This window comes from Ctenopharyngodon idella, chromosome 1 (genome assembly GCF_019924925.1).
Source record: "Ctenopharyngodon idella isolate HZGC_01 chromosome 1, HZGC01, whole genome shotgun sequence".
Lineage (NCBI taxonomy): Eukaryota > Metazoa > Chordata > Actinopteri > Cypriniformes > Xenocyprididae > Ctenopharyngodon > Ctenopharyngodon idella.
The window spans coordinates 24,205,582-24,229,652 of NC_067220.1; the positions used below are offsets into that span (position 1 = coordinate 24,205,582).

The 24,071-nt window shown below is 39.5% G+C and overlaps 1 protein-coding gene across 3 annotated transcripts in view; it reads right to left on the reverse strand.

Moving 5' to 3' along the window:
* Nucleotides 1-832: 832 nt before the first annotated feature.
* The window catches only part of chst10 (carbohydrate sulfotransferase 10), a 56,171-nt gene continuing 32,932 nt past the window's right edge, over nt 833-24,071 (reverse strand). For all 3 annotated transcript variants that reach the window (XM_051897017.1, XM_051897036.1, XM_051897026.1), the window contains one exon: nt 833-8,100. In XM_051897017.1, coding sequence (XP_051752977.1) covers nt 7,551-8,100 — 550 coding nt within the window. In that variant the 3' untranslated portion in view covers nt 833-7,550. The remainder of the gene's footprint in view (nt 8,101-24,071) is intronic.

Consider the following 24,071-nt stretch of genomic DNA (forward strand, 5'->3'; position numbering starts at 1 on the left):
TGACTGTTTGGATTTATATGTAATGGTAACACTTTACAATAAGAGTCCATTTGTAACATTAAATAAGGTTAATAAAAGTATTGTTCATTGTTAATTTCAACATTTACATCTTAACATTTTATTGTTGTCTCTTACATTAGTTATAATGCACTGTGAATTAACATGAACGATCAATGTATAATTAATATATTAGTATTTTTTATATTTAAAAATTACAATAAACATTTAGCCATTTTTTTTAAATTCAAATAAACAAAATGTAAGAAAGAGTTAAAACGAAACACAATCTTGCTGCTCAAACTGTGTATAGAACAATTTTTAATAATATTTTTTTTGCTCCTTTTGTATTTTACATTTACTTGTACTTTTACTTTCAATACTTAAGTGCGTTTAATATAAAAAAAAAAAACGTTTCGTACTTAAGTACAAAAAATATCACATACTTTAAAACTTTTACTCTAGTAACATTCTAAACAGTGACTTTAACTTCTACCAAAGTCATTTTCTGGTAAGATATCTATACTTTTACTCAAGTATGGTTTTCAAGTATTTTATACACCACTGCATATTTTTATCAACTTATGCCATTCTACCGTGACTATTTTTGGCCAGGGACCAATGTTTGCTGGGGACTGTTTTTATGAATGAGCCACACTCATTCAAGAATGATACAAAGCTCTGATATTATTTTGCACTTTGTCATAACTTACACAAAGTGTGCACAAAAGTACACAACACATAGTACTGGATTTCCAAATGTCTGTCTTGCACAAAATCCATTACACACTGTAACACAGTTCGTAAATCAGGAAGGAGGAGGCAGGAACCGGCGCAAGTTCAACACTTTAATATAATGTAAAATAAACAAACAACAAAACGAAAGTAAAAGCGGCAGTCCCTCACGGACGACTGTCGCACACACATAAACAAAACATAACAAAAACAGTCCTCTCTCGTCCGTCACTGTCATCACTCCTCCTTTTATGCTCCCAGAGCTCCTCCATGAGAAACTCGAGACCGGTGCAGTGCGCAGGTGTCACTCATCAATCATGCCACCTGCCTCACCTTGTTCTCACGGCCTCGTCCTGCTTGCCACAGGCCGGGGGTTCCCACGAGACTGCGCTCTACTCCCGCGGTGCCATCGAGCATGGCTGTGCAGAGTCTTCCACCTTGGACGCTCGAGGCGGTGGGATGGAGTGAGTTGCAAGGGGGCGGCGACTCCACTCCCTCCGGGTTCGGGCAGCCGGCAGGAATCCCCCATTCCCTGCTCCTCCCCATCATGGCGGACGGCAGCAGGCTCCAGCCTCGGCAAACAGCGGCGGCGACTCCACTCACTCATGGATGGCAGCCGCCCCACCACAACCCAGGTGGCCAGCAGCGAGTTCGTCCGTCCCCCTTGCAACTCACTCCAGCCCACCGCCTCGAGAGTCCATTCATCCCCATTCTCACGGCTCTTGGCTTCGTCCTGCTTGCCACACACACTTTGAAGTGCAAGCAGCAGGATGTGTGCACCACTTGATCATGTCTAATGTAAAAAAGGTGAAATAAGAACAATTATGATATGCGTAGTCTGTAATTATTCAAGCATTGAAGGCATGATTTTGAAGCTGTAAAAAATAAAAAGTTCAATTTTTGTGCATGATCAACATGTTCCAAGACCACAGGCCTCAGATAATTACAAAATACATCTCTTCAGTCAATTTTAAAAAGGTTCATAAAGGAACCTTGACAGTAGTCCAGGTTCTAATATGAACCCTTTTGACCACAAGAAAGTTTTAAATAAGAACTGCCAAATAATGTCTTGGTTACATATGGTAACCCTCGTTCCCTGAAGGAGGGAACGGAGATGTCACATAGGGATGACCAACGAATCTACTTCGAGTGTATAAAATGAGCCAATGCACATGCAATGATTTGCAGCAGCTGCTCTGCCTCGCAGCGTGGGTATATAATGAGCAGCAGGTGCATATCATCTTTAGGTTTTCGCTGAGGAGCCGAGCCATCTTGGTAATCCGGCCACGCAGCAGGGTACAGCAGTTGTGGCGACAGGACGTGTTTTCTCCGTTCCCTCCTTCAGGGAATGAGGGTTACCATATGTAACCGAGATGTTCCCTTTCAGTCGGTCACTCTCGACATCATGTCGGATGGCTGACGAATAGGAATCCCTACCAAAGGGCCACAGCTGCTGCCCATATCCAGTGCCCTGAGCAAGCCTCCTTCTCCATCTTGCCTAATAGGACGACCGAACAGGGCTTACACAGAGTATGTCAATCACTGCTGTTCTGCATAACCCACTCAGTGAGACTACTGGACAACACTGGAAAAGCATGCCCTTCCTACTGGAAGAGGAACGCTGCAGAAGCCACATCCTTCCCCGAATGAGTTATGTGGAGATGTACATATGGACTAACCCCGTAGGACTGTACTACATATGGAAGTTACTGGGGTGACTCCAACCTCGTAAGAAGTGGGTTCTCCCAAGGGAAAAACATGGGCTTCTGTTCAGGAGCAACTGTGGAAAAATACACATATGAGATCCCCGCAGGGTCTCACATATGGCACCCAGCCAAAACCCGGGTCTCAAGGATTCAGCGGGATATAGGTCTGAGGGTGATGGAGGACTCAACAGGGTTTGCCTGAAGGGACTCTTCTGGAGCAATCAGCGCATGAATTGGTGCAGCAAGCCGACACTGAGCCGGGCCTCACAGTGCTTCTACCCATTTGAGGTGAGAACACAGGAGACCGGCTCCTCACGTAGGCTATAGAATCTAGCGAGAATCTGTTTGGTGTCGCCCAGCCTGCAGCTCTACAAATATCTGTCAGCGAGGCGCCACGAGCCAGCGCTCAGGAGGATGCAGCGCCTCTTGTAGAATGAGCATGCAACCTAAGCGGGCAGGGCACGCCTTGTGCTTGGTAAGCCAAGGCAATGGCATCCACTATCCAGTGGGCCAACCTCTGCTTGGAGACAGCCTTTTCCTTTCTGCTGGCCTCTGTAACAGAGAAAGAGCTGGTCTGAGGTCCGAAGGCTCTGTCTTCTGTCTATGTACAGTCACAGAGTGTGGACCAGACAGAGCAAAGCCAGGGCTGGGTCTGCCTTCTCAAGGGACAGAGCTTGCAGGTTCACCACCTGGTCCCTGAAGGGAGTGCTAGGAACCTAGGGTACATAGCCGGGCCGGGGTCTCAGTCCACTGATCATCCACTGTGAGGGCCTCATCGACACGACAGCCACGACACAGTTCCTCAACAACCGTCCATACCGGCGTGATCCTCAATTCGATCCTCAATTGGATGGAACTGAAATAAATACTTTTAATGTTGCGATCCTATTGGACTTATGATAGCAACCTGAATTGTAACAAAGCACTGTTGGCCAGAAGAGAACTGGCACCCCGACTAAGCCTGGTTTCTCCCAAGGTTTTTTTCTCCATTTTAACACCAATTTGCCACTTGTCTGCCACCTGATGTCACCTGATGGAGTTTGGGTTCCTTGCCGCTGTCGCCTCTGGCTTGCTTAGTTGGGGACACTTGACATTTGATATTCAACAGTGCTTTGATCTGCCTGCATTGACACTATTCTTTAAGAGCTGCTGTGCAGCCAAACAATGTACCAGTTATCAATGTAAAGCTGCTTTGACACAATCTACATTGTAAAAAGCGCTATATAAATAAAGGTGACTTGACTTGACTTGACACATGGCCGTCACCCGGCCCAAACTCTAGGCACGACTCATTGACCGAAAATGCCTGCAGGTCCCATACCCTCTTGATAGAGGCTAATGCAACCAGTAGCAAAGTCTTCATAGACAGAATCTTTAAGTCTGCTGACTGCAAGGGCTCAAAGGGAGCATTCTGAAGTACTCAGAGCACCAGAGCAAGCTCCCAAAAGGGTATGGAGCGGGGTTGAGGAGGATTCAACCGTCTTGCCCCCTAAGGAACCTGACAACCAGGTTGTGCTTCCCAACTGACTTGGCATCTATGTGGATGTGATATGCAGATATTGCAGCAGCATGCACTTTGAGGGTGAAGGGAGACAGCCTTCGCTCAAACCCATGCTGCAGGAAGGAAATCACGGCACTGATCAAACATCTTTAGGGGTCCTCTCAGTGAGAAGAACACCATTTGACGAACCGGTTCCACTTCAAAGCGTAAGCGCATCTCATAGACGGTGCTCGTGCCGAAGTGATGATGTTAAGTACCTCAGGGGTTAAGTCACCTAGAACCTTCCCGTCCAGGGACCAGACATGGAGTTTCCAGAGGTCTGGACGCGGGTGCCATAGGGTGCCCCATCTCTGAGAAAGAAGGTCCTTCCTCAGAGGAATGCGCCAGGGAGGGGCTGTCACAAGGAGCATGAGTTCTGGGAACCAGGTCCGGTTGGGCCAATAGGGCGCAACTAACAAGACTTACTCCTCGTCCTCCCTGATTTTGCACAGGGTCTGTGCAAGTAGGCTCACTGTGGGAAACTCATATTTGCGTTGGCCCCCGGGGCCAGCTGTGTGCCAGTGCATCCATGCCGAGTGTTCCCTCGGACAGGGAGTAAAACAGCTGGCAGTGAGAGGTTTCTGAAGAGGCAAACAGGTCTACCTGAGCCTCCCCGAACTCTCTCCAAATCAGCTGGACTCGAGGCAGTTGATGTGTCAATGCAGTTGGGGGCCCATCCATACCCCTGATACTGCATGCCTGTTGTATGTGGCACCCCAGCCAGTGGTGAGCATTTTTAACGGTAGCTTGTGAAGGCTCCAATTCAACACTTGCAGGTCCAAGATTGGCCGTAGCCCATTGCTGTTCTTGGGTACAATGAAGTAGGGGCTGTAAAACCCGACCTCATATCGGCTAGAGGGACCGGCTCTATCGCGTTCTTCACCACTAGATGAAGTGCCCTCTTGGGGCCCAGAGATAGAGGAACTGCTCTTTTTTGAGAATTTGGGTACCACTGTGACTCCAGTGGCAGAACAGAATTTTGACTCAAAGGATTCTCTGTCCGGCCCTCCTCCGGGGGAGAGCAGCCTCCCCTATCTCCGGGTCGCCCGTCTCAGGGGTGATATTTCACCAACCACTTAAACAGCAGCAGAGACGTGTGGCATCGTCTTCCTGCGGTGGACAAAATAGAGCAGGCTGTACAAAGCAGACTAAGGGGCGGCCCACAAGGAACTCTGATGGTACGTCGGGGGAAGCTCCCATGTCTGCTCCTGGCTGCGCAGAACTGCTGGGCTCAGTCCTTGACAGTGTCACCGAAAAGGCCACCTTGTGAGATGGGAGCATTGAGAAAAGCGTACTTTGATGACCTCTCGCAACTCTGCAAGGTAAGCCAGGGGGCGCTTCTGGACCACTGAGGTGGACATTGTCTGGCCAAGGGCCTGCGCTGTGACCTTGATCGCGGTTAGTCAACAAGCACAGCTCAACCCCAGCTCAGAACTACCTTTGTGCATTACGAGTGCCTTGGTCTCACATGCAGGGTGGGTGTGGTCTGCGCACAGCCACCCCATGGTTGAGGGTACTGAGAGAGGAAAAAAACTTTATGCAGATTTTGGCACTTTTGGCATTCCATATTTTGGCACCAATATAGCTCCATACTGCCAAGTTTTCCATACACAACCGGAAAAGACCCAGGAAAGCATGGCTGTGAACTCTGAATCTGAGTCAGCATAGGCACACACCATTACAGTGGGATGCTCAGCATCACCCTCATTTCCAGAGCATAACAGCCCTCCCTCCGATGCAGCGATCGACATCTGATCCTCAGCTGGAGCCCCAAATGAAACGCTAGGTTCCCCCATGAGAAGGACCAGCAATCCCATCCAGAAGCTGCACTGCTTGCAATGCGCTAGAGGGGATGGGTCCCTATGGGGTTGGTTCCCCGAAGGACAAGCCCTCAGCACTCAAGTCACCCAAGCTATTTCAGTGAGGACAGGAAACGACCGCATCCAGAAACACAAGGGCTGAATGTCATCTTTAAAAAGACGCAAGCTCAAACCCGTGTAAGCTCTTTCAGGAATCTGCTGTCTTTGGTGCTGAAGCACACAGGGGAATAGCCGCGGCAACACCACAGGGAATAGTGTAGCCTGTAGTGTGCTCTCAAGTCTCTTTGAAAGCACAACTCTTACCAGCTGTGATTGAAAACAAGACAACCAACCCCGCTGTAAATGCCATCACACCAACACCTCAACAGAAAGCTTCTTCCTGAAGAGCTGACTTGTACAATAGTACACTACTTGTAGAGAGAGTATAGATCGCTCGGCTCCGAAGCGAAAAACTAAAGATGCAATGCACCTGCTGCTCATTATATACCCACGCTGTGAGGCAGAGCAGCTGCTGCAAATCATTGCATGCCAATGTGCATTGGCTCTTTTTAGTTACACTTGAAGTAGATTGGCCTCTCTAGCGAGATTCTTATTCGTCGGTCATCCGACATGACGTCAAGAGTGACCGACTGAAAGGGAACCAAGGGATTTTTTTTTAGAACCTGTAAGTTCAACTTTGAATTTTTTTATTTTTTTTAATAGGAAAAAGTTCATAATTGCACTTTATAATTAATTTTTGAATGTTAAATCTCCTCCAAGATCACTATATCCCAAATTATAATGTATTGAACCTGGAATATTCCTCTAATGCCACCAAATGCAAATATTGAGCACAAAATTGTCCACTGAAACAGTGCATTCCTATTGATCTACATATTCATACAGGGGATAAACATTCACCCACAAAAAAAAAAAAAAAAAGGCTTTTATCATGGCATTGAACTATTCTGCAAGTCATAATCTGATTTAAAGGTAGCTTTGCAAAATAGAAAGATATCTGAAGAGATATTGAAGTGATATTTTAACACAGAGTGTATATAAGGTTAGTTTCAAGATAAAGGCTGATCTATGATAGGCCAAAATGAAACTGAACATTGTTAAAAACAAAATTATTATAAGATTTATTAAAATCTATTTTGGGATCTATCAGTACTACCATACTTTAAGTATAAAAAGATTTAAATATTATAAGTTCATAAGTAAACTGGTATTACAAAAAAAAAAAAAAAAACCCTGCAAGGTGTCAAAAAAATATTGTCAACATTTTAACTTAACTTTTTAAATACTATTTTATAATATAATATAATAGTATATACTATGTCTGAAAATCAGTTAATGAAATCCATAAAACTTTTCTAAATAATATTATGGCAATTAATCATTATATGGCAAATACAGAAATTACCATCAAGCTTAGACTCTAAAACCAATGAAAAGTAGTCAAAACATAAACTAAAGACAAAACGGAAATATAAACTTTACTGCTGCACTGTTGGATCCTAGTAATTTATGGCTGAAGTTACCCTCTTGTGCAGATCCTTGACCAAGCCAAATCCAAACATCATGTAAATACATAAATACTATTATTATGTGTAAAGTAACTAATTATGTCTCAGATCAGTGCAAAAGAACAATATATACACCATCATGGAGGTCAGGCAATTGAACACTATTTTTGAGGCATCCACAATTTTATCGGTAAGCTAAAAAGTCCATAAAAAATAGCCTAAAAAATATCAGGAAATCTGTACATCAGTCCAATAAGAAGGCAGGTCTCTGGTAATCAAACAGGCTGAAGTCTCCCTGGTAATGAGCATAGAGGCGACGAACATCTCGTTGGCTGATTCCAGTAAAATAGCGTTCCACCTTGGTGCGGTTGTAGCGGGTTATCCCTGGTGGGATATTGGGGTATGACACCAGGTCAGCAATACCAGCAGCTTTTAGAATATAAGGAGCATCAAGCTCCAGAGTCTCATGGTGTCCCACAACATTGTAGGAAATATCACAAGGAGCACACAGCTCAGCATACGTCAGCCAGTGAATAATGTGGTCACCAAACTGCCTGTCCAAGTGCTGTCGTCCTGGCTTGTCACCTAAGTACCGAACAAAGTCTTCAAACTGAAGACCCACACTTTCACTATCATCATGGTGACTTTTGCGATATTTGCGAATGATGGCTGGGGCAATGTCATGTTTGTACCAGGGTTCAAATCTTGGGTTCTTCACAAACTTGTCCTTGAAAGCAGATATGAGGCGCTCAAATGGGTCTCTTACAATAAAAAACTTGAAATAGGAATTCAATCTGTGAAGCAAAAAGTAACACATTTTAGGACAACAGTATCTTATCAGACATGTAACAAAACATGCCACAATTTTACTTGCCATTAGTTGTGAAATAACTATGTACAATATGTACTTGATACTTTTTATAATAATAAACTATGTATTAAAATGATGAAAACAGAAAATAAAAATATGTATCTTTAAAACAAATATTTCAATTATGTCCTGAGTTTCATTTTATTATTTCAAAAAATTGTTTGTAATGTTTCAGAGAAATGTCCCTGCTTGTTAACATGGTCAGATATTTATAAAACATTTCGGTAACACTTTCTATGAAGACCATGCTTATAATGAATTATAGCTCCATTTATATTTATTTATAAGCAAGTATTACTATTATATAAACATATTTATAAAGACTTATTAAGACCTATACCACATTATAAGAACAGTTATATTTACATTTATATTATTTTTATAATTACTTACAAGTCATGCATTTTCCTTTTTTAATGCATGTTCATAATTCATTATACACTGATTTATAAGTATTAATTAGTCCGTTGTATGGTTCCATGAATGTATTTATAAAGATGCAGCTTGCATTGCTGTTATAGTTACAATGACTTTTTATTCAGATTTATTTCTGTCAAATTAGTGAATATATTGTTATTAATAGCCGTGTTGTGTTCTTATAATACTTTTTGTGAGTAATAATAGTTACTAATCTCTATAAATGCATCATTGTTGGCTTTAAGTAAAGTGAAAACATAAATCAAATGTTAAGAAATCACAAATATGTGCTCATTTTACATTTTAAGTTGCTTACTTGTAAATCTAATTAATGAACAATTCCTGTAATAAAAAAAGAAATCATTAATACAAACAGTTGAAAAAAAGTAACTTTTTTAATGTTACATACTAGCAAAACACTGCAGCAATATTTTTAAAGTATAATTCCAAACTAAGCAATACCATGCAAATGGCTGAGGAGATATAGATTTTAACAAATCAAAATTACCACTCATTACCTCTAATGCAAACTTTAGCCATTAAAGACATAATAACTAGTTGATACAGCAAACAAGTGTCTCTGGAACTATTTTATATTTGATCATTTATAAATCAGTTTATTATGACTTATGAGCATGCACATTGAAAAAGCAAATGCATGGCTTATAAGTAATTATAAAAATAATGTAAATGTATCTATAACTGTTCTTATAATGCAGTATAGATCTTAATGAGTCTTTATAAATATATTTATAGAATAGTAATACTTACTTATAAATAAGTATAAATATGACTATAAATCATTATAAGCATGGTCTTCATAGAAAGTGTTACCAACATTTCTTTTGCAATACCAAAGTCAATACCAAAGCCTTCATCCTAAAGGTCTTCCTTCCATATTTCACCTGCTTTTACAGATGTTTGTCATTTTAAATAGTTGTACTTTTTCTGTTTAACAACCATAATATGCAAACATTAACATGTTTGTGTTTTTCCACTAGTTGCTCTTATTTTAAGTAGGTCCTACCAGTTAGCAACACCATAGAAACAAAATCACTACTAAATTCAGTATGTGTCCTACTGTATGGCTGAAACAATCCTGTATTATCAATTCACTCTTCATATTTTAGGAGAATTATATATTTGTCAGTGTTTGTCATTTAAAAGGACAGTACAGAGTATGTTTGGAGTTGAGAAATCCAGATAAATCCAACCTGGTTTAGATCAGGGTCAACTGTTGCACAACGCTCGGTATAAACTTTCTCTGTCAACTCAGGTTTAATCCAGAGTTTGCAAAGCTCGTGCACCTGAAAGTGTGACACGTGCGGCAAACAGCCAATCACACGGAACAAAGAGAACGTCAGTTTGATTCACTTCTCGCGAGAGAGCCGCGCAATTCATGTCTCTTCCGAAGATTAAGAGATCGTTATGAAAAATATGAAATTAAACGCATTTACAAAGCAGGAATAAACACTGATGCAGTGAAAGTTTGAGAAGGCAGCTGAAAGAAAATATCTGACTATATCAATGCATGTGAATCAAACAAATAGACAAAATAATTAATATAGTTTCACAAAGAGTTCAAAAGAATAAATGTAAGCTTAATCTGTTTAAAAGCTTTATATATTATGCATGTATTATATTTATTTTAATTTAAAAGCAAAGTTTAATATTGTTAATTAATATAATAGGCCTTATTATATGAATATGTCATGAATTATTCATAATTTTAATTTATTTAATATAAATATAATGAATAATTAACAGCAAATGCTGAGCAATTTTGTCTCTAAAATGTTTTCACTATAAACTGATATAATTTGGAGTGAGATACAGGGGGAGTGACTTGATTGCATCAGATACATGTCACTTTACTCAAAGCTGATTGGTCGAGTTTGGGTTTGTGATCTCTAACTCAGAATAAAACCTGCTCCGGAGCAGGTTAGCCGTGAAGCGTAAGTTACCATAGCAATGAACCCCGCTAAAAAACAATCCACCTTCATAAGCCTGAAAAACCAGAGTTTGCTCAAACTAATCTTGAACTTACCTGGGTAGCAACTGAAACCGGCTTTGTGCAACAGGCCACAGATCTCAGTGGCGCAACTATTTATATTGCTGCAAAATGTAAACAATATTATTGCGCCTCTCTCTCTATTTAAAATGATATATAAGTATACATACCCAGCTCCAAACTGCTGAATGCGACTATAACACATGAAGATATTCACATATAGATATAAACATTAACATCATGCTGCATTGAAACAATGTGTATTGTGAAAAGTGCTATTCAAATAACTTCTTATAAAATTATATATACATATAAACATCTAATACTGTTCAATTATTGGATTTTTTTATATAGTTATTTGAATAGCATTTTTCACAATACACATTGTTTCAAAGCAGCATAACAAAAAGTAATACATTGTTTGCGGCTTACATAGGGTGACTTGACAACTGAGTTTGGGCATTTCCCTCATGTTGGATGTGTCAACATCACATTTGCATAGGCCACACTATTTGAATTCATGACTGGTTCACTACCAAATGAAAACATTAAACAGAATGATAAAATAATGTTATTAACTGGTTAATGGTAATTTCAAATAAGTGTTTCTGTTCAGAACGTTTAAACTTGATTATGTTTTCATGTTCCTGTTAAAATTTCATTCATTTCCATTTTTTGTTTTCCTTCCTTGAACCGGTTCAAAGCCCTGATATAAACATAGCGCCTATTTGAACATTTGTTTAGTCATTTTCACAGATTTGAGCTCCAGGCAGTCAGCGGCCGATCAGCGTTCATGTACCTGCCAAGAACAGCTTTATCTAGGCCAGTCCTTTGGGAATTTGCCGCTGGCTCTTATATCCTGTAGATAGTCTTTAAACATGAGATAATAATTATTTGTGGGTATAATCAAATGGACAGTCTTTGGTCTTATTAATCTATTACTGGTTCCAGAGCAAATCGATTTTGCTAAAGGTAAAGTTTCATAGCTTTATATTTTTATTTAACTTAAATTCTGTACTAACTACAGCACTGCTTTATAATATGCCAAATTTGGTATTTTATGTCCACACGTTTGGCCAGACCCTGGGTTTCCCAGCAGAACATTGCCCAGAACATCACACTCCCTCCACCGGCTTGTCATTATCCCAGAATTTATCTGACTAGACGACCTCCTTCCACTGCTCCAAGGTCCAGTTTTGATGCTTGCATGCCCATTGTAGGCACTTTAAACAGTGGACAGTGTTACGCAGCACCATATGCAGCAGAGTGTGATGCAGTGTGTGTTGTGACACATTCCTCTCATAACATCATTAAAATTTTGTGAGACTTGTGCCACAGCAAACCTTCTGTTGGCTCGGACCAGACTGGATAGCCTTTATTTATATAGCGCAGAGAGAATATAAGTGTAGTCGCTATTTTTCTTACGATGCAACAAGTACATCGGATGTTATGGGAAGTGTTCCCGGTTCCAGTTGTCCAAATTCATGCAGCCTAACAATATTTTTTGCCATAGAATTTTTATTGCAAAATTGCACTTTTACATTTTATAACATTCACATCTTACCCAACCCTAATTGAAATTTTAGAAGAATGTTCATTTTTACCGTATTTATTCTACCAAGTGGAGACAATGGTAGAGCAGCCCATTTTTGAAAAGCTGACTTCATGTATGAAATTAAGGGCGTAAAGTTAGCCCGAGTAACATTTACTCCAAGATATTTGAATTTTGAACCTCCAAATGAAAGGGAATGTCAGTTTGTTTTATTTTTTGACCATGCTGAATCATGGGTAGGCATTCACTCTTTTGCAGGTTCAGTTTATATCCGGAAAATTTGCCAAAATCATCCAGTAGGCATATTATTGCAGGGATAGAAGTAACTGGGTCAGTAACAAAGTAATAAATCATCACTGTATAGGGCTAGTTTATACTCAATTCCCTTGCAGAGTATAAGTGTTATTGAGAGCGGCTCAATAGCTATGGCAAAAAGTAAGGGAGAGAGAGGACATGCCTGGCGCGTACCACGTGACAAGGTAAAATAAGCGGATTTAACGTTGTTGGTTTATATGAAAGCTTGAGGTTTGACAAACAAACCCGATTCCAAAAAAGTTGGGACACTACAAATTGTGAATAAAAAAGGAATGCAATGATGTGGAAGTTTCAAATTTCAATATTTTATTCAGAATACAACATAGATGACATATCAAATGTTTAAACTGAGAAAATGTATCATTTTAAGGGAAAAATAAGTTGATTTTAAATTTCATGGCATCAACACATCTCAAAAATGTTGGGACAAGGCCATGTTTACCACTGTATGGCATACCTCTTCTTTTTATAACAGTCTGCAAACGTCTGGGGACTGAGGAGACAAGTTGCTCAAGTTTAGGAATAGGAATGTTGTCCCATTCTTGTCTAATACAGGCTTCTAGTTGCTCAACTGTCTTAGGTCTTCTTTGTCGCATCTTCCTCTTTATGATGCGCCAAATGTTTTCTATGGGTGAAAGATCTGGACTGCAGGCTGGCCATTTCAGTACCCGGATCCTTCTTCTACGCAGCCATGATGTTGTAATTGATGTAGTATGTAGTCTGGCATTGTCATGTTGGAAAATGCAAGGTCTTCCCTGAAAGAGACTACGTCTGGATGGGAGCATATGTTGTTCTAGAATTTGGATATACCTTTCAGCACTGATGGTGCCTTTCCAGATGTGTAAGCTGCACATGCCACACGCACTCATGCAACCCCATACCATCAGAGATGCAGGCTCCTGAACTGAGCGCTGATAACAACTTGGATTGTCCTTGTCCTCTTTAGTCCGGATGACATGGCGTCCCAGTTTTCCAAAAAGAACTTCAAATTTTGATTCGTCTGACCACAGAACAGTTTTCCACTTTGCCACAGTCCATTTGGGCCATGAGCCTTGGCCCAGAGAAAACACCTGCGCTTCTGGATCATGTTTAGATATGGCTTCTTTTTTGACCTATAGAGTTTTAGCCGGCAACGGCAAATGGCACGGTGGATTGTGTTCACCGACAATGTTTTCTGGAAGTATTCCTGAGCCCATGTTGTGATTTCCATTACAGTAGCATTCCTGTATGTGATGCAGTGCCGTCTAAGGGCCCGAAGATCACGGGCATCCAGTATGGTTTTCCGGCCTTGACCCTTACGCACAGAGATTGTTCCAGATTCTCTGAATCTTTGGATGATATTATACACTGTAGATGATGATAACTTCAAACTCTTTGCAATTTTTCTCTGAGAAACTCCTTTCTGATATTGCTCCACTATTTTTCGCCGCAGCATTGGGGGAATTGGCGATCCTCTGCCCATCTTGACTTCTGAGAGACACTGCCACTCTGAGAGGCTCTTTTTATACCCAATCATGTTGCCAATTGACCTAATATGTTGCAAATTGGTCCTCCAGCTGTTCCTTATATGTACATTTAACTTTTCCGGCCTCTTATTGCTACCTGTCCCAACTTTTTTGGAATGTGTAGCTCTCATGAAATCCAAAATGAGCCAATATTTGGCATGACATTTCAAAATGTCTCACTTTCAACATTTGATATGTTATCTATATTCTATTGTGAATAAAATATAAGTTTATGAGATTTGTAAATTATTGCATTCCTTTTTTATTCACAATTTGTACAGTGTCCCAACTTTTTTGGAATCGGGTTTGTATAATAAACGAAGGAAATGACCCCCTCAAAGGAACTACTACTTTGCTTTGAATATAAAATACTAAAAAGAGTGCGAATGTTAGAAAAGGAATGTCGTCCTTTTAAAAATCCGGTTTGCCCCAAATGAGAGGCCAAAAGTTTGGCTAGAAACTTGACATCGACATTAAGGAGGCTAATATGTCTGTACAAATTACATGATGTTGGGTCCTTCCCTTCTTTGAGCAACAGAGTTATACATGCTTGTCTCAATGTTGGTGGCAGAGTACCAACCACTAAGGATTCCTCAAATATTGCCAAAAGCAATGGGGCTAATTTATCCTGAAATTTCTTATAGAATTCGAAAGGAAACCCTCCCGGGCCTGGTGACTTCTTAGATTGTAATGAATTAAAGGTGCTCTAAGCGATGTCATGCGTTTTTAGGCCAAAACATTTTTTGTCACATACAGCAAACATCTCCTCACTATCCACTAGCTGCCTGTCCCCTGAACACACTGTAAAAAAACGCGGTCTCTGTAGTCGCCACAAGCTCCAAAAACGGCAACAAAAACAAACTGGTGCAGTCTGGACAATGAAACATAATAAACAGTGCTCCAGCCAATAACCGACAAGAATGATTTGGGGGTGGAGTTTTGGGGTTAGTGCGCGTGCACATGAAGGGAGGTGTGTAGAAGAGAGAAGCGTAAAGAGGGAAGTTCGAATTATGTGATCTTGATATGGCCGACACACGACCAAAGAGACGACGTTCTAATGAACACCTGGAAAAGAAATGGGAAAAGGAGAAGGAAAGCGGAAAGTCCCGAATTTACATAGTAAAAACCTTTGAAAGGTGGCGAGAACTCCGGCGGCAGAAGGGCTTCCAATCTGACATTCAGGTGGCTCTTTTTTTGCTGGACAGGTGAGTTAAACCATTTTTTTGTTATTCTAAATGGACGTTCATGTTCGCCTAACCAACACAAGGATATAAACACAAATAAGGATTGTTTTCACCCACTGTTTGTTATGAATTCGTTTATAGCCTATTGACAACTTTGACTAAATTTGTTTACGACGGAGCCGTTGTTTATGCTTACTGTGAAACGCGAAGCTAACGTTATCTTGCTATTATTATTGCGCTTCACGGAGGGGAGGGGGAGGAGGAGGGGGAGGCTGGAGGGTCTAGCTAGCCTCTGTTTTGTTTGACAACACTTCGAACATCAACAGGAAGTTACTCCACCTAGGATAGCTTAGAGCACCTTTAATTGATTTAATGATCTCATTTAAGGTATTTGGGCAGTCAAGTTCAGAAGCTAATGAAGGGTCAACTTTGGGAAAGTCAATACCTCCAAGAAATTGGTTCATCTTATCTGAAGTTTCAGGAGCTTCAGCTGTGTACAAGGAGGAATAAAAACTTTTAAATGTTGAAATAATTTCTAGAGGATCTGAGGTCAAAGTACCACTAGGCTGTGCAATCTGAGTAATAAAGTGCAAAGCTGCTTGGCTACGCAATTGGTGGGCCAACAGCCGACCAACCTTATCCCCATATTCATAGTAATTGCCACGCGCATACAACAAGAGTTTCTCTGCCTCACCTGTAGATAGTAAATCAAAGTCTGCCTGCAAATTAAAAATAAAAGTAAAGAGTTGAACCTCCATGGTGGACGAGAGCTGTGGTGCGAAAGTAAAAGAACGTCAAGACTTAAAGGAGCGTGATCCGAAATAACAATAGACAGATATTCTGAATTTACAACGTGGGAAATTAAGGAATTATTAATAAAAAAAATAATCAATACGAGAAAAAGACTGGTGAACGTGAGAAAAAAAATGAATATTTCTTCGCTGTAGGGTTAAAATGTCTCCACAGATTAACATAGCCATTCTGAACCATAAACTCAGAGAATACCTTTGACATAGAAGAGGGAGGTTCCAAATGTTCCACTACATTTGTGGTTCCCTCGTGTGAGGCTAATCCAAAATCACTACATTTGTGGTTCCCCGTGTGAGGCTAATCCAAAATTACTACATTTGTGGTGTGTCTTGTGTGAGACGAGCTTAGGTTGAAATGAGCCTTTTGTTTGTCAATACAACTGAAAACACAGAAAGATAACAATAGTAAAGCTTTAACCGAAAACCAAGCTTCTGTTCAGGTTAACAGCTCTGACTACAGAATCTATTATCCGTTTGTGGTTCCCTCCAGACCTGATTGATAGTTTTCTCCACTCACATTTTCAGTACTGTTTACGGATAGGATTTGTTTGGCAAGTACAGAGTTAGCTAGTCTGTGGATCATTACTTTGGCATAGATCTGGTAGTTTTCCTGTATCAGGAACCTGTAGCATTGGCAGACTGTTACCCTTGAATAGTGGCCATTTAATTGCTACTAAGTATAGCATGGGGCGTATATACCTAGTAAGCCTATAATATAGCTTTATTGTTTCTTTGTGAAACCTGTCGGAAGAGGTCAACACCCACCGACAATTCAAAGCTAGCATCGTGCCCTCTGCTTCTTTGTGTGACCTGCTGTAACAAAGGTTATCTGTACTTTTAAAAGACAGTTGAGTATAACACAGCAAGGTTCCCATTAACCAAAGAGCTGAATTAACAACGCCTGAACAGTTGGTAGTAGACCTTACCAGTGGTGTCAATACAGGGTACGTAGGAACACTTCAGGGTCTAGACCAGGGGTAGGCAAGTTCGGTCTTAGAGAGCCACTGTCCTGCAGAGTTTAGCTCCAACCCTGAAAAAAAAAACCTCACCTGCCTATAGCCTTAGTAATCCTGAAGAGCTTGATTAGCTCGTTCAGGTGTATTTGATTAAGGTTGGAGCTAAACTCTGCAGGACAGGGGCTCTCTAGGACCGAAATTGCCTACTCCTGGTCTAGACTCTGAGGAAATCAGCCAGAAAACAGAACAGCTAATATCTGAAGCAGTGGCCAAAGTACCAAAGGGTGACAAGCTGATTAAATTGCTCTCTAGTTTAACATTAAACTGGGCTGCCCAGCTAGTGCAAGCTGTTGATAAAACAAACATTGCCCATGATGATATCAAAAATAGAGATTTAAGGATACAGGACCTTAACCCTCTGGAGTCTGAGGATTTTTGGGGCCCTGGAAAAGTTTTGACATGCCCTGACACTTAGGCTTTTTTCAGTTGCTTATTAACATATTAATGGCAAAAGTGTCATTAAATTGTATTCAGCACGAACTAAGCTACCATAATATGTGAGCAACATGTATGTACATGTTTGTGTTTTTGAGAGAATAACGTTTATGCGTGGTTACTGAAAAAACAAAGAACTTAAGTCACTGAAATACGGCCACAAAACAAATACTAAATATGTGTTCACAAGACTTTTGGGTATTGGAGGTTGTAGACTAGAATTTTTGCTTCAAAATGATATAAAAAATATCCTACCTACTCGTTCATATAAAAAAACGATATACTGATTTAAATTGTGTAAGACACTTTTTGTCAAGAAAGACAATATGCGGGAGGCGTGAATCTTCATGAATAATGCTGTGATTCACACTTGAGAAGACAAAGACCCACATAATGAGCCGCATAATGACCCACATAATGAGCCCTTTCAGTCAGTTAGGCTATGTGAGAGGAAACTAAAAAAAAAAAATCAAAGTACAAAGTATTTTTTTTTTTTTTTTGTAGTTTATTCAGAACATAGTTAACAATATAAATGAGACACATTTTGAATAAATGAGGGCACATTTTGAGTATACAAGTTATACCTGGATATAAATCCTGTTCAAAGACATAAGTGAACATCACTTAACTGGCATTTCAAGGTGTTTGGTGTTTCTTTGCACTGGAGAAAAAAAGAAAAACAAAAAGAAAAAAAAAAAACTTTCCTGCTTCCAATCAGTGATATCACCATTATATTCATTCAGAATGTCCAGTGTGGGCCAATATGTAGTCAGTATGATTCTCAAATCTGTGAAATAAAAGAAAAAACCCTCTGTGAGCATGCTGATAAAAGGATCATATCAGCTATTGTATTAATGTTAATACAATGTCCACTCTTAACAGAAAACATGATTTTTGTGATCGCATGCATGTATTTTTGCACATCATGTGAAGAAAATTTTGTATAGGCCTAAATTTTAAATTACAGTACCAGTCAAAAGATTGGACACATTACTATTTGTAATGTTTTTGAAAGAAGTCTCATGCTTATCAAGCCTGCATTTATTTGATCAAAAATACAGAAAAAAACAGCAATACTGTGAAATATTATTACAATTTAAAATAATGTTTTTCTATTTTAATATACTTAAAAAAAAAAAAATTATTTCTGTGATGCAAAGCGTCTAAACATTCATATTACCTCTATGGTATTTTATATATTATATATGGAGCCTAAATGTTAATGTTCAGTTTAATACATTGCTAACACATTTTATTTCAGTATTTATTACGTATTTCAGTTGATTTCACTCATCTCAGTAGCAATATAGTTTGTGAATAACCAATATGGCAATTTACTAATGTAAGTTGTGTGTAGTAAACGAAACTGCACGCCGATCTGCCCCATTAATTCACACTGAGACACACAAAACTTGCAGGATTCATATTTAAACAGTCTTTTTGCGGATTAATTTTCACAGACACTACATCGCAATTAGAATAAAGAACTTAAGAATAAAAAAAAACTTATCATTCACAATCATCGGCTTGATCTAGTTGATCCTGGAAATGAAAGTGAAACCAGTCATGCTCATCCTCTGAGGCAAATCCTTTTAAAACTATTCCTCACCTGCGTCGCCGCATTAGTGGATAATGAGCTGACTCGCCAACGACTGACATGTCTCTCTTTTCATACAGATTACATAAACAGAGAATATTTGTTTTCGATTTGACTTGCGGGATTTAAAACCTGACATTTCAACGTTTCTTTAAACATGTCTCATTTTTGTGTCATTAGTATTCACTAAGTTACAGTTCACGTTCTGAGGACAATCAGAAGACTTCATTCAGAGAGTGACAGCGGCTCGCACATCATGTTAGTTTTCTTTATTTTTGCAAAAAGCACAACATATTGTTTTTACTCTGAGTGTACACAAATAAAAGAAGACATTTCACAGATTAGAATGGTGTATAACTCTTAAAAAAGAGTTTTTTTTCTGAGTGACAAAAAAGTAAAGACTCATATCTACAAAACTGTAGCAAGGAGAGTCAAAAGGTTGGTATCGTTTGGAAGGAAACTTAAAATTTTTAAATTAAAAAAAAAAAAATTTAAATTTGGACATTCTCATGCTGAGAAACTGCAACAAAAAAAAGTGGGAAAAAAAGAAAATTTACATATCTTTCCAAATTAAAATGGAATATCTCATGAAGGAAATACGGTAGCAGGTTCATTCTTTTTTTGGTGATCTTCCTCTATATGTGAGCTGTACCTGAATCACATTTTTTGGTGTTTGCATGAAGAAATCAAGAGCTATAGCATTTGGAACAAAGGTAGGTATTTTTAATTTTTTTTGTTTTCCAAGTGACATGCACAAAAATAATGACTCATAACTTAAAATCTCTAGTAAGAGGAGTCAAAAGGTTGGTATCATTTGAAAGAAAACTTTTTACATTTTTTAAAAATAAATAAATAAATAAATAAATTAAATTTGGACATTCTGATGCTGAGAAACTGCTGATAAATTCAAAAAGTAATAGTTTGCTCAAGGGAAATTTTACAAATATTTAATATCTGACATGCAATATCTCGGAGAGGAAATAAGGTAGGAGCACAATTCTTTTTTGGTGATGTTCCCCTATATGTGAGCTGTATCTGGATCATCGTTTGGTTGTGATCTGATAAAGAAATCAAAAGAGCATTTGGAACCAAGGTAGCCTTTTTTGTTTATCCATTGGCGCCCCCCCGATGGGCATTTTTAAAACTGTTCTTCCGCGTGGAGTAACTCGTGCCAAACACATCGGATTATTTTGATCTTGGACTCATATAATTTGGGAGAATCTCCTGTAAGTAATGATGTGCCATTTTCTACAATCTATGCATGTTTCTTTAAGTTATATGCTGAAATGTCTTGTGATAGCTACATTTTAGCTTCAGTTAGCATCTGTGCGCCTGTGGGATTTTATGTGTCGATATTGCGTGATCAATATCTCGTGATCGGCTTATTGGATTATGCTGATGTTGGATTCAATTTAATTGTGAGAATCTCCTGAAAATAATGATTTCTACAATCTGAGCATGTTTCAGGAAGTAAAAACGTGAGATAAATACAGCATCTGGATATTATTTACATATGGGTCTTGCGGAGCTTTTACGTACAAAAACTCGCTCAAGTTTAGTCAAAGCCCAAAACAATTATACTTGTATTCTAATCCGTGAGACCTTTCAAATGACATAACACATGATTATCTGAGCTGTATGATGCTTTTAAGATATTGGAGTAGGTACATAAAAAAAAAAATTTCCTAAATTATGATTTTTTTTATTATTATTTTTCAGCAAATAACTCAGCAGTACTTAGGAGTTAATAAAATTGGCTACGTTTATTGTAAAGTTCAAACTCTAATCTTTCAAATGACACCTATTTTGTGATTATCTAGGCAGTAGTTTTGAAAAATATGATTATATATTTTTTTTATAGCTAGGTGGCGCCCTCGGGCGGTACACTCCATTTTAGAGTGATAACTCAGCACTCCTTAAGAGTTGAACAAAATGCATTAAAAAGCTGAGTTTCTAAGCTTTAAAATGATACCTATTTTGTGTTATTCCTGTCAGTGGTTGCTTAGTAATTTGATTATTATATTGAATTTTTTTGCAGGGGGTGGTGTCCTGCCGGCAGGAGACTTCGGGCTTAAGGGGTTAATTGTATGTCCAAAATTGACGGAGTCTTTTGAGTCTCTTTCACACTGATAAGAAAAAAAGCAAGGTGGTATCACTGGTGCGACCGCCGATTCGAGGGGGTTAAGAGTGAGCTTGCTGAGCTGCGTAAAGAAAATGACCAGCTAAGGGCTGAAGCTGATAGTAGAAAAGAAGACTTAGAATGTATTGTCCATTAACAGGAAGCCGAAGCTAGAAAACTAAAAGATAAGTACCTAGCAGCTGTACAAGAGCTTAGGGAACTCAACCCCTTAAGCCCCAAGAGTCCCACCAGCGGGAAACCACCCCCAGCGAAAAAATTCATAATCAAATTACTAAGCAACCACTGACAGGAATAACAAAATGGATATAATTTTAAAGCTTAGAAATTCAGTTAACATAGAAACGCTTTTTAATGCATCCAATAGGGACCCGCCATCAAAAGCATGACTAGGCCGGAACAACTCTCCACATCCATCCAGTGTGTACCTTATCGGTTGGGGGGGAAGAGCCTGAAGGTAGGGGGGAAACCCTTCAGCAGGCATCTAAACCTATGCAATTAGAAGATAGCTCCCATAACCATACTTTTCATCAGTAACTCTGTGACTTGACACAGAAAGGCAGGGCCAAGAGAATTTATATTTCGGCTTCAATTTAAGGTATTTTGATATATGATGCCCTACTAGATACTGGTTCAGAGGTCTCTTTGATGCCAGCCAAGCTGGCACTTAGAACAAAAACCCATGTTCTAGGGAAATGGCTCAGAGCAGAGGATTGTCAGTTAACATAAGCTACACACAGGACCAAGTCCCTGTTAAACGCAGAGTGTGAGCAGAGCTAAATTTCGGTGACATGAAAGTTGTCCACCCCATTTACATTTGTTCATTTTGAGACAGAACAGCTCCTTATTGGTCAAGACTTGCTGAACAGACTTCCACCCTTGATTGACTGCCACAACTGTCAGTTATGGGCTCAACTCCACAGCCTATTAAAGGTAGCATCACTAGTTAGAGCCTATGTGAAGCAGTAGAGGTAGAAAGAGTGAGTTTCCTAAAGAAAGCCTTGATCAAAAACTGATGCAGGCTGTTAAACCTCAGTCAGCGGAAGCACCCCAAGAAAACTGGCCTCCCACACAGGTGCTGGAAAAGAGAGATGCATTCTTATGCGCTCTGGAACCATGTAAAACAGAGGTGTATTTTCCACACATGTAGGCGGCATCAAGGTTAATGACATGGATTTCAAGGATACTGTTGTTGCTTTTCTGTCGGAGAGGTCAGCCATTAGCAAACAATTGTACCAACTACTGCTCGAGCGACCTGGCATGACTCTGATAGAAAAGAAACAGAAACTGTAGCTTACCAGTGGCCTTCTGCCATTCCCAGTTAAGAGTGTTGGAATCTCCTCTGCCTCTCCTAAACTAGGTCATAAGCAGTTCACCCATTACATGCTTGCAGTACCTGACCTGAAACCCTCAGTATGCATCGGCTCTGATGTGTTAGTAAGATTAGGAGTCCAGTTAGACACTGTCAACCATGTGTTGTGGTCCCGCGCAGATATTGGTCCGAATTTGCTGTCTGGTAATGCTACTCAGATGATGTCTAACCAAACCATTCCCCAAGCTTGTCAGGTGGTAAACGAATTCAATGTAATGACACCCGTACGGACAGCAGGTTTCCCAGTCAGATTGGTTTTTAGAAAGGGCCAAGATCTGCAAAATAAATGCTAAACTCGCAATTTTCCAGCCCTCAGTCCAATTCCACAATCTAGGTTTCAGTTTGTGGCAACCCACAACTTGAGATTAATAACCGCTCGTCATACCTGCTTGTACAGAATCTCACAAGATGTGATATTCACATTCCCACTCACACTCCTTTAGGGGACAGCTCTTTTCATGAGTTTGAATTAGCAGTTCCAGTCATAGGAGAACCAAGAGTAGGGGACAGTTGTGAACAGGTGTATTTTACACTTCTGACCAGGGCTCTAAACCGGTTCAAGGAACAAAACGGAAACAAATGAAATTTTGACTGGAACATAACCAGAAACGGAAACAAAATGAAATTTAATCATTCTGAACAGAAAAGCTTATTTGAAATGGCCAATAGGTTAGGTAAGTCATAATGGCAATGCCCTGGCATTAGTTTTTCCGATAATATATGTCACCAACCCTCAAGCATTAGGCCTACATTTAAGTGAAAATAAATTTCAAGTAATATGCAGCTTGTTGTGTGTTTTGAAACCAGCGAAAATTGCAGGATAGTAGAATATGAGTTCACACATTGTCACATCACGCACTTGCAGCGCTTCTGTAAATAGGAGAAAACAGAATAAAACTATACATAACATATATAAAATAAAAGGGAATATTTAGGCCTACAGGCTATGTGAAATATATTTCACTTAAATAATTAGGTCTACAGATTAACAAAATGAAAGAAAACGTGCTGAGTTTTGGTTCATTGTGGCGCACTCCAAAGATCTAGACATTCTGCTTGTTTTCGTTATTTGAGTGTCTTTTGTAAATGTATGAATGATGTCTTGCTTTTACCTGTATGACCATAAATTACGGAGTACAGTTTAATGTCTGAAGGAAAAAAAATTTCCAGTGGTCGCGCCGGCACCCGCGCACACACAGATTCTTCATTGCTTCATTTCTTCATTCTGCATTGCTTACTTGATATCACTCACAGCCTGTTAAATATTAAAATAAAGTACAGTCAACCAAACATGATCAATTCAATTCTGTAATACAATCTGCCAGCTAATTTTCTATGAACATAAGGAGATCTTTTCTAGAGACTCTTATGATTGCAAGGTCACAGACATCCATACAGTTCGTATCCCCTCTGACCCAAATGCTTCACCCACACTCATACAACGGTACAAATTTCCCCTCAAAGCATTTGACTCCATTCAGAAGATTATTGACTATGTCATACAACATGATGTACATGCTCATGTACAAATGCTAGATTTTTTA